The sequence below is a fragment of the Aquila chrysaetos genome, chromosome 12 (assembly GCF_900496995.4).
Source record: "Aquila chrysaetos chrysaetos chromosome 12, bAquChr1.4, whole genome shotgun sequence".
NCBI lineage: Eukaryota > Metazoa > Chordata > Aves > Accipitriformes > Accipitridae > Aquila > Aquila chrysaetos.
In genome coordinates, this window is record NC_044015.1 from 22,258,584 (window position 1) to 22,270,912 (window position 12,329).

Below are 12,329 nucleotides of genomic sequence, written 5' to 3' on the forward strand. Positions count from 1 at the left end.
GAAAATTAACTCTATCCCAGCTAAAACAGCACACTTGCCTAGCCAGTTCTCGTAGTTATTTGGGAAAGAAGCTTATGCAAAATCATGGGAAATAGCTTAGGCAGATTAGCTTCTGCAGAATTGGTTGGGAAAATTGTGTCCTGTTGTGTTATTTTTTTTAGTATTGAGGCAACTACAGGGAGCTGTAGTGCATGGTGAACACAGAACCATGAGAGAAAATGTTTTGTTGTGGCACTTCTGAAAAGTACTGTTGTTGGAGAATAAAATGTGCCTTGTAAGAGATGAGAGGTGGCATCCTGGTCTGAGGAAGCAAGCCTGCTACATGTAATTTGCTTTTATTCCTCTACACAGGGCTGGACTGCATTGTTTCAGGGTGGCATTTAAGCATTTTATTGTAACTTTAATTTTTAAAAAGCTCTTATATTTAATAATTCTTCAGCTGTGCATGAAAAATAAGAGCGATCCTGTAAGTTGGTACTCTCAAATATGTGGGGTTAATTCCTTAAATTCTTGGTCATTCAGCTTCTAAAAAAGCAGGGGCTTTTGGGTACGTGTTTTTTCTTATGCTCTTTGTTGAAGGTCAAGAACATAATCTGTTCCTTAGGAGTACATTTCTACCTGCACTTTAAAGATTCTTCCTTTTTTCCACGTTATGAGCTCTGTAAATGTTAATTCTCAATATGAGTCTGGTCTTTACCTACATACTCTCATTTTATTTAATCTCGATGAGTCAGGGGAATGTTTGCCGAAGCAGAGTAAAGAATCCCAAGGGAAAAGCAAGCTAGGTTGAGGTATGGGAAGGTACTGGGAGGGGAGGAAGTACAGCATTTGGGATATTTTTTTCCTTACTAATCTTTACTTAGTTATATTTTCACTGTCAAGTGAAAGTAGTATATTTAGAAATTCTGTGTAGAGCCTGTGTCTCTTTACTTGGACTTCATGCCCTTAAATAATTAAATTGTAAATTTATTCTATGACTACTGGAGAATTGGAGGATTCAGCTGTCAAGAATGGGTCCCAGGTAGGTTCTTAAACTTCTGTGAAGGCTCTTGTGTAGTGCTCAGGCTCTCCAATAGGAAGAAGGCAGGACTACACCAACCTTAAAAAAGAAATAGTATCTAGACAAAGCTTGTCATATTCTAAGAGATGATGTGTATTGTTCCCTGCTACAGAGCCCTATCCCATAGAGGGAAGCAGTCTTAAAAGTGTCCCTTCAGATGCAGAGGGACCGGTAGCTTGTTGCCAAGTCCTCCCATTCATCTACTGATCAAGTTTAACATTTGTTCTAGGAAGAGAAGGAAAAAGTGGGAGAGGCAAAGGTTTTCCTTCCTTTTTGTTCTCAGTTTTCTCTTTTAAAGCTGAGTCAGAAGGGGAGGAGCATTATAAAATGTCCTGTCTAGTGGCATCACCTGCATTCTCTGCTCCTTTATTACTTCCAGCTGTGCCTCTGCTGTCTTGCATAGCTTTTGTAGCTTTTTATTCTTTTCTTTTGAGTTCTTTGGTCTACTATTCTTTGTGTTGCATGCTTGGTCCTTTCAGGACGTCTTTTCTCATCCTCCCTGTATCGCTACTATCTGATGTGTTATCCATTGCCAAAACACGTGGTGTCTGCATCTGCTCTGGCAACAGCAGGTTGAATGCAAGCAAGATACCATACCGTTATGTGAACGTGAAGGCTGTTATAAATTTGCTACTTGAAATTTGTGTGTGTAACAGCACGAAAAGGAAGTTAGCAGAATGCCATCTCAGATTGGAAGATCTTTCACAGTAAAATTGCGAACTAGTGTTATGTATTTTTAACAAGTAATTAACTTTTATATAATTACCTGTCTTTAAGGATTAAGTGTACCATATTTTATACTAGGAAAACTTTTAAAAATCCAAAATTGTCTGCTTCCGCTTCAGAATTCCCAGTTACATTGACAGTATTTCTGGTAATTAATAACAAAAACCACACTTGCTGTTTCAGAGAATATCTCGTGCATCAGAGTTTCCTGGTCTCAGTCCTGTTTTAGCAATATATTTCCATTTGTGGAGAAAATGTGATACTTGTGTTTGAGTTCGCATGTGCACTATTTTTAGTGCCTTAAAAATAATATTCCTCTTAAAAAAACCTGAGAAAAATTAACATGGTTACGCTAATTAGGCATTGATTGCAGCCACCCACAATTCTATTTAATATTTTTTTCTATTGATTTTTATTTGATTACTAACACTCAGACCTGATTTTCTGTTGGAATATCTATATTTTTCAAAGCACCTCTCTGGCTAATGTGACTATATCACATAATGAAAAAATTGTTATAACAATTGTTCATGTATTATGAATGACATGCTGTCAAATGTTATGTAAATACCTGAGGGCTCAATATACTTTCTGCAGATATGAGGAATATGTACATATTAAAAAAATACTTAGTTTTGCTTTGTGAACAGCTGGTCAGGTATCCGTTTTAAGCTGTTTTTCCCCCTGTTTGGAATAAGAACCCCTTGAGAATGAGTCACAGCAAATAGGAAGGAGGAATTTAGCAGGTAGATATTGCACAGATCGTAATATCATACAGTTAGGATCAAGCAATCCTTTTACTTGTTTAGTTTTTAAGAATGTTCTTAGATAAAACCCTTGGCAAATGGCATTGGCTTATGTTTATTCTTCAATATGAAGATAGTTTAAGGGGGCTTCTTGTATGGAATACAGCTATTGGCTACTGAATAACTTTAATGAATCGTAGCACCAACATGAGAATAAATGCAATATATGTAAGTCATTTTACCCTATAGCAGATGGGTGCTTAAGTCTGTGAGAGATCAGTGGAACCATTTAGCTTTCTGTGTTGTTTCAGTGTAGAAAGACAGCCTGTTCCAAATCAAGAGAGAAGTCTGCTAAGAATATTTAGGTTTCATCAGAATAAAGCACAGTGTTATATAAGTTTGCACCAAAAGAAGTAGACGTGCTATTCCAAATTCATAACAATTGTCTATTAGTCTGTTTTTAATAATTTTTCTTTGGCATGTAATCCTGTTTAATTAGATTCTACTCTCTCTGTTGTTTCAAGATTCCATAAACTGGAGTCTTATATACCAGCTGCTAAAGCAGGAGTTACTGTCTAAATGATATTCACAATGAGTATTTGGAAGGTTTACAATTATACCCTTGCTAATAAATTGTGCTATTTTCCCCAACAGTTTTAAGTGCTAATCTTCAGAAGGCATTTTAAAATTAGCTAAAATTCTGTCAAGAGATTTACAAAAATTGTTAGCATGAAGATAATTATGTCACAGTCCTTGGACTCCATCTCTGATTGTGTGCATAAATCAGAAAATGTCAGCTGTGTTTTCCCTTAATAATTATCCTTGCAGCAATATATTACAGTTTAGATTACTATTATAACGTTGCTTTAGGTTTATAAAACACAAGTTAGTTATTTCTAAAGTTTTCTGCTGATGAAATAATTCACATTTCCAGAATAACAAGTGATTATTGGTGTTAACATTTTATATATCAATAAGATCATCAATATGGAGCTAAGCATTCTACACTTTTTATACAGTCCCCCAAAGAAGTCAGCTTTTTTGTTAAAATTTTGGTAAAGGAGATAACTTCTACAGTATGGCCAACATTTTCAAAAGAGCTAGCTAATGTGGTCAGCCTTGTGGCATGTGTGGGACTTGAGTTTTTAAGGAATTTTTGGACCAAAATTTGAGACACTTCTTGCTGAATCTGTACAGGACATAGCTACTTAAGTAGATTCTGTAGGTCCCCAATAGTACTGTCAATCTGTCGTTGGAGCCTACCTCCTTAAAGGTAACTAACTGAAATACCAGAGGGAGCTACTACATCTTTCAGAATTTGGACCAGGCTGTCTCATTTTAAGCACTCAGAAGTCTAGGTACAAATACATTTAATATGCACATTTTAAAATTTGGCTGCATAAACATTAGAAAATTAAGACACGACATACTCTGTAGGAACCTTTTTCATGGATTATAAAGGAGAAAACAGGAGAAAAATGAATTTGTTTTAGCATTAGCAGCAATAGTAAATACGAACTGAACAGGTGAGAGCTGTTCCATCTTTCAATTGCTGTATGTTCCTTATGTTTAATACACAGAGAACATTTGACAGTAAAAATGTGAGACTTACTTTCACAAATGTTTGGAAAAAACTCAAGCTTTCTAAGAAAATTTCCTAAAACCATGTGGAAGCAATGAATTTCAAGAATTCAGCATTCCTATTTACCTAAACGCTTATTTCATGGAAGAGAGACAGTATTATAAGCAAGGCTTTTGATTTGGCAGTGTATCGACTAGAGTTAAGAGATCTATTCAACTTCAGTGATGCAGGCTGCCCTAGAATAGGTCTTACGCTGTTGTCATATCAAAAGATTTTATTTTTCAACTATCTCAAAATGTAAGACATTAGCCGTAATACTAACACTTTTGAAAGTCTCATGTGAAGTATTTCAGGATAGAGTTAATGTAGCAGTATATGGCTTAGTATGATCCCATTCTTGTTTGACTGGATGGAAGATTAAAGGTTGATTTTGATGGAAGTGGGGGTCACTTCTTTTATCAGTACTGCATTGCAGAATGGGCGAGTTTGAGTTATGGTCTTCTCAAAACTCTTAGGCCTGTCATGGCAGAGCAGAGGCAGCAATGCTTTTGTGATTTAGGGAGATTCTCAGTGGTGACACGAGGCAATAGGCTGCTTTTGGTTTCTGAGCTACTTCTGCAAAGTTTTGCATTTGACACAAGAGGCCAAATCAAGAATTGCTTTTCAAATGACTAAGTCAAGCAAAGAGGGCTTTTCCATCCAAGACAAAAACATATACAAGAAAGCTAAGCTGATGAATGTTTAGAGATGTGTTTTAAAAAATACAACTTCACTTTTGCCAGAATCCTAGGCTTTTGTTTAAAACTAGAGTGATTCTTTACTTATATTCTCCAGTTATATGAGCTAGCTTGTTACTTCAACCAGTGTCAGAGAGTAAGAGTACTTTGGACTTGGTAGTTGCTGAATTTCCTCAGACTGTTACAATATTATTATAAAGTTTATGTCATGATATTTTTAATATTATCACTTACCATAACTGAAAACACAGAATTACGAGCACATAGTCCTTGCTCCCAAAGCTTGCAGTTTATTTTATTAACAGTAAAATATTGCAGTAGGAATAAAAGTTGTATTTTTGTGGTTATGGGAGGAAAAGCTTTTCAATTTGTTCATTAATCTTCTTTCTTCTTCATCTCATAAATTCATAATTCATCTTTCTCATTTCTGATTAGATGTTCCACTAGTATGCTGTGTGTGATGCCACAGATATTTGTGGATATCCAGTCTATATCTTCCTTTTTAACTAGTTGTCATGTAGTTTTAGTTAAGTTCTTATGTGATAAATAAGCCATTTATTTATATATAAAATCTCTTCCCTACTCTCTTGCTTTTTAGTTCATTTAAAAACCTCGAAGTATTTATGCCAGAATCCTTTAAGAAGCAGTATTTAGGCTTTTGTGGCTTTTTGACATTAACGGTAGTTTGACTTATGATGACCATGTCCCTAATTGCATCTCTGTACTTATTTTTCCTCCTGAACTTCTCACAGGTGATACTTAGTTTAGTATCATGCAGCACTGTAGGTTTGCCAACAGCAATAACATATAGAGTGCTATGTAATTATTGAATCATAGAGTTAAAACTTCCAGACTTTATCTATACCCACAGAAAATCACTTGGCAGTAAGCCACCAAAACTAATTTTTTTCATTGCTTGTGTTTTGTTTTTTTTACTTTAGCTGCTGCTCAAAATGAAACACCTGGGAGTTTAATTGCTCATTATACTTAAATCTGTGAAGTATTATGGGCCAAAACATACTGCCCTGAGCAAGATGTTTATAGATATTAATTTATTTGGTAGCATGGATGGTAGAATGAGCTCAATTTTTGTTACCGATTAATACTTAAGAATGTAAAGCTCACCCTGGTCATGGTCTACTGAAGTTTCATCATTTCCCAGTCATATTCTTCAGAGTATTCTCATGCTCACAGTTTCATTCATATTGGTAGCCTTTCTTATGAACTGATATCCTTTCAGATGATCTACAAATGTAGCGTGCAAGCTGATACTCAGACCCATGAAGAAGTGGCATCTATACACCTGTAGCTATGCTTATATTTGGTACTTCAGACGCCCTGTTCTCTTTTCTCTGAGAGGATGCAACATACTATTTTGGATGATTGCAGCTCTAACTGGAAAGCAGTGGGTATGACCAATATTTGCTCACTCTCCTGTTCAGTGTGTATGCAGTAACTGATTACATAGTACTATGAGGTCATCTTCCTTCAGGAGTTTGCATCTAGCTCTGTGTTTAGTTCATTTTTTCCTAATGGTGAAATTATTTGCTCTCCAACTGCTGTACCTTGGATGAGAGCTATTTGGCTGAAAGTAGCTGAGAAAGATACTGACCAGAAACAATTCTCAGAAATGGTAGAAATAAGTTCATCCTCTTGCCAAATGAATTGGTACATCTATTACTTGAGTCTATAAAATTTGTTCCATTTTTCATTCTGGGTTATCCATTTTTGCATTGGGTTTATAGTTGAGATAGAATATTTGTGCGTGTAAGGCTACATGATCACAGCATTTTCTTTAGATATGGGCCACCTTTGTTGCCCTTCAGCTGATTGACACAGTATGGTCTATATAGACAAAGAAGAAATACCAGCTGAACTTACTCTTTTCAGCATTGTCCACGTGGAGAGCATCAGCTATTTTAGCTTGTATGATATAGAGAAGATTTAATTGTGTTTGATAAAAATTTTGTGTGCTTTGGATCCTCTGTCATTTCTATGTGCTTTATACCACAAGGTCAAGAGAAGTGAACTGTGTGATGCTCAGATGTTCTGAACCTGTGCTCAGTTGCTGGTGGCACAAGATTGTTAAAGCATGGGCTTTCCTCTTTTGGCACTTGGAGCAATATTCCAAATGGTGTTTCCTCTGGTCTGTTTTCCTGGAGGATAGGAGGTTTGATTTTGCTTGCACAGATACTTTCAGTTTAGTACTGATGAATCAGGAATTCTTTATTAGTATTGTTGATTTGGATTTCTTCGTGTATTTTAAATGACTGACCTGCCTGTGTGTGCTTGGAGCTGAAGGTCAATGTAGGCTGATCTAAATAATGGTATACTTCATTGTAGAGCTTCCTTGTCTTTCTCGTGTAATCCCTTTGAGTTTTTGAGTAGGATTTTGCCATACAAAGGACAACTGATTGTAATATAAACAAATAAATAATATCTGATTAGCCATGGGATAAGATTTACTACTCATACTTAAGGCATGTAGAATTTTTTTAAGGGAGAGAAAAGATTGCAAAGGTTCTGAATGTAGCTTTGTTCATTTCTCCTGCTCAGAAATGTATTGTTAAAGCATTAAAACTTTGTATTAAAAAGTCTATAATCTTATTTAAAAATAATGATAGTTTAAATGCTAATTGAACAAGCTAAAGTATCTTGTTAGGTCATTTACAAATATCTAATTATTTCCTTTACAGTAATGCTTTTGTAACCTCAAATTGAATGTAATTATAAAAATAAAGAATCAATGCACAAAAGAAATAACAATAGGTAACTTTTATTGTATTTATTATAACTATCTTTAAGATGTGGACTTGAAAATTAATTCAGATATTAAAAACTGTGAAAGCAATATGACCAAATAATAGTGCACATTATTTTCTTTAAAGCTACTGCATAAAAAGCCTGACAATCCTGCCTTCAAGGTTGTTAGCAATACTAACTGTTACGCTTGCAACTTGTCTTTCTTTTGCACCCATATGGCAAAATTATGCCTCCCAGAGGTAAGTTTTGGTATTGGAGAAAGGTGCTGCAGAGAACAGGGGTAACCTAAAAGCCTCCTGTATTGACGAAGCCTCAAGAGAATATAAAAATCCTATGGATGATGCAGATGATCAGGGAATTCTTGTTTGCTGGTATTTCACACTGACTTTGCACAGATACAAATTTCTGTACTCCTTAGCATCTTCCGAGTCAATTTTACCGCCTTTATGGGAGCAGAAGAAAAGGATCAGCACTCTGGAGTAATGGAACCAGTCACACAGAATACAGCGAAGTTTTATTTCGCTTATTGTCACAAAATTATTGGCTTCATATTACTTTGAGAAATAATGGTGAGCTCTAATCTGGAAAAAGCTTTAAGTGGTTGAGGTGTCTATAAGCAATTAATCTTTTCAGTTTCTGTTATGTTTTAAAAATTAAATATGAATTAAATATGATTGGTTTGTTCCAACAACACTGCCTGTTTCATTGGGACAGAATTTATAACTTTTATTATAATTCTAAAATGCACGTTTAGGTTTCTATTCTTGTCTGTGTGTGTACAGTAGCTTTGTAGCCTTGCATACTGATAAAGGAAAAATTAATTTTTTTTTCAAAGAAGAAAAAAGTAAAAATTCTATACATTTTGATATGGAACATTTGTAAGATGATTTCCATGACAACCATATAATAAGATTCATGTTTACTTTGTTTCTGAGTTCTCAGTGTCTTTTTAATGACTCCTGTGTAATTAAATCAGAATGCATAATTTGAGGTTACATAATATAAATCCGTTTTGTTTGCATGATGTTGAATAATGTTAATACATGTACAATATACTGTTTAAGAGCCTTACATGGGTTTGTCCGTTTGTTGCAGAACTGTGAGAAACTAGAAAATAATTTTGATGACATCAAGCACACGACTCTTAGTGAGCGAGGAGCACTTCGAGAAGCAATGAGGTAAGTCTGGGTCACCATAGCAACAGTCACAGATGTGGTAAAGAAAGAGTCATTCTTCATTATTGGGGGAACAAATGAGTTCATTGCCACCATTCAGCTCTATTCTCTAAGGTATTAATTTGTCAGTGGAGAGGCTTCCCTTGAGGCTGTACTTTGGTTTTGAAGCTGCATAAATGTTAAGCCTGACTGCACAGTAAAAAACGTAAATGTTTAATTTGTTATTTAAAATGCTTAAGGGGTGCCTTGCTTTATATTTATACTAAACTGTTAGTGAATGAAAATATTGTTCATCTAAATTCTGTAAGTGTTAAAGCAATTGTACAATGCTGTTTGAACAAACCTGTGTTTGCTTTTAAATTGGATTTGATTTTTATGTATGTAGTTCCTGTGTACTCTGAATTTTATCACCAGATTTGTATGATTTTGGTTTTGCTAATGGAACGTTAAAATCTATCGGGTCCTTCATGTATTGTAGAGATGTATATTTTGCTTAATATCCTCATATCATTGCACTTAATGCTTATTAGAGGAGGTTAAAATTAGTCAGTACATGAATCTTCTGTCATCCTTACGTGCACTGTGAAGTAGCTGGGTATAGGACTCCAAAGAAACTTGTCAGCTATAATATCTGGAAAAGGGAATGATTACTATGCTGAAAGATGGTGGAACCAAAGACACATTTTCTAAAGTAAATCACTGAATAATCAGGAAGATGTTAATTATAGTATTATCTGTGGATCAGAAAATTATAGTAACCTGTACTTTTAAAGGTTTTGAAAGTTGGATAGTAAAATGTAATGATGCAAACATAGTGCTTCATTTCACTTGCCTGATATCAGAGTAACTACTTAGACTTGCACTAGCACAGTAAAAAGTAAAAAAAAAACCAACAAAAAATATTGAGAATCTTCTTGAAAAAATAATTACACCCATTTGCTTTGATTGTGTTCATAATCCCTTTAAATTTATGGATGTGTTTGAATGACTTTATTTGCATGACTCTATGTTCATGATGCTCTTGTCTTATGTATACTGCTATGAGTAAGTGTTTGTAAAAGTATTCTGATTTGACATGCAACCTGCCTCTTTTGAAGCCTTTCTTATCACCTCCAAATTATATTCTTTCCTTTCTGAATATTTCAAATACTAGTGTTTCTAGTAACTGTAAAAATAATGGCATTCACCTTTCTAATTGTGATTTCTTGCTTTTTGCTTGTTCGGCTTCATACATTTAGGGTTTTCTCCCAATGTGATCGGTCATCTGTGTATCTAAATCCTTCGTGTAGTGCCAGTAAATGGAAGGTTATTTAAAATAAAGATTTGGGGAACTTTTGGCATATGAAGCTAATTTTAGTATTTTCAACAAATTGGATTTCAAGTTGCTGCTCTCCTGTAACAATGTTCCATGGGTAGGTTTGCAGTGTTTGCGATACATGACTCAGCAGAGTTAATCTTTTAAAAACTTGGGAGCTGACAGCTCTTTGGTGATAAACATTAGCTAGTGAAGGGAGCTCTGGCATTTCAAAGGTCATGTTTCTGTTACAAGGACTGTGTAGAAGATTCTTATGATTCTATGCTGTGCATACAATAAAAAGCACTTTACTATCTCATAAATTTGTATCCTGGCTATTTCTGTGAGTGTACAAGCCATTCTGACAAATAGTTATTGATTGTGAAGTGTGACAGATACTGTGCAGTGCTGGAATTCTCTTAATTGCAGTCAATATTATATGGTTGATTTTTTTCTTAGTTGTTTTTATGGAAGTAAAGAAAATACCTGACTTACTAAATTAAGACTGTAGTATGTTTTTATAATGTACTTGAGTAACACATAAAAGCTGCAAAATGTTAATTTAGAGAGGTATATGCATGTAGGTGTACATATTTTTCTAAATGTGTGTAAAAAACCACTTGTTATTTTAGGCTGTAGAGTTCTTTCAACTGCTTGCATAGTCACCCCATATCCTTGGTGGCTGCATTTTTCTATTTGGATCCCAAGATTATCTATAGCGTATGTAATTCAGGTGGTACATTTTGACAGATTGAAGTTCACTTTGCTTTCCCATAACTATAGTGGACATTGGACCAGGCGTGGGAGGACACAGATTTGCTGGCCTCAGTATTGTGAGATACCTGCCTCCTTCTGGTAAGGGAAGCATGTAGAGAGGGTTGCACATTGCACAAAGGCGCTAAAATCATGTGGGCATGAAAAAACCAACAACAAAATCCTAGTTGGATAGCTAAGCAGATATATGTGGATCTCAGATGAGCCTTAAGTTGAGTGGGCAGTCTGCCCAAATCCTCTCTGATTTCCCAGAGTGGTACTACTGGTCTGCCAGATGAGAGATACAATGAACATTTTTCCCCAGTGCTCCTGTTTGGAATGAGACCTTCCATTTTAACTTTCTCTTTGAGAAAAATGGTCAATTTAATAGGGGTTTCAATACATTTCCAGTCTATGAATATCACTGTGCTCTGCATAAACAAACACTAATATCCAAGAAGGGTCTTGTTCTTCTTCCAGCCTTCAGAAACTGAATGGTGTTCAAATTAAGGATTACATGAAAATCATCTTTCTTGTTTATGTATATAGATGTATGCAAAACAAATTTTCTGAAGTGTTTTGAAATGATCATAAAGTGTATGAATTTTCTCTAGTTCTACCTTACGTATTATTTTAGACCTTCAATGAGATAATGAGCTGATAGTAGTTTGCCATTACTCAGTGTATAAAGAGTGGTATTGTAAGAATTTGGTTTACTTATGATTGCACGTAAAATCGTAAAGCATTCAATTCAGTTAATGTTTTGCTTATTAATGTACTCCAAATGGTTTATTTATTAGGATATTTTAATGCAACTGTAAAGCTTAAGTAAACAATAAAAATACATTAGTTTTTTGAAATGGGGTTTATAAATGGACAGACTATTGCTTTACATACCTTGAATGTGTATACGATAATTTAATTGGGTATTTTATGTAGTAACTTGGCAGAAAAATAGCATGGATGTATACCTATAATGTCAGGTTGCATAAGTAAGATCATTAAGCTTTTGTTGAACAGGGCTCAATTTGTTCTTAATATATAATCACTGTAAAAAATCTGGATCCTGATCCTCAGTAAATTTTCATCTAGAAATTTAAAGGAGCTTTTAGACTGGTTTGGCTGCTACGAGGAGATAAGTATTTGAGGAGGAGGAAGTGGCATAGCTAACTGTATGCTGATCCTGGTAGTCTTTTCACAGGTAGCAAAACTGGAATGTGGACTGCTGCAGTAACCATTCCTCTGGGAAAGTAGGGTAAAGAAGCCTTGAGGAGCCTTAAAACCAAAAAAAACCACAATGAAACTCCCTCCGAACTATAAAGTAACTTTTAGTAGAGGTGTAGAAGAAATAAAAACCGCAATTATTAATATCAATTTAGAAGAAGATAAGGCTTAGGGAGTTACTGGGTTTAACAAGGTGAAGGACAAATTTCAGAAAGTGACAGACATCAGCTGGCAGGAAGGAAATTTTTTTTTTCCACTGAATCCGTTCA

General features: G+C 35.0%; 1 protein-coding gene across 1 annotated transcript in view; it reads left to right on the plus strand.

Annotated features, from left to right (window-relative positions):
• The window catches only part of DPYD (dihydropyrimidine dehydrogenase), a 372,599-nt gene that overhangs the window by 40,236 nt on the left and 320,034 nt on the right, over window positions 1-12,329 (plus strand). Inside the window, exon 3 of the mRNA XM_030033578.1 lies at window positions 8,710-8,792. Within this exon, the coding sequence (XP_029889438.1) occupies window positions 8,710-8,792 (83 nt within the window). The remainder of the gene's footprint in view (window positions 1-8,709; window positions 8,793-12,329) is intronic.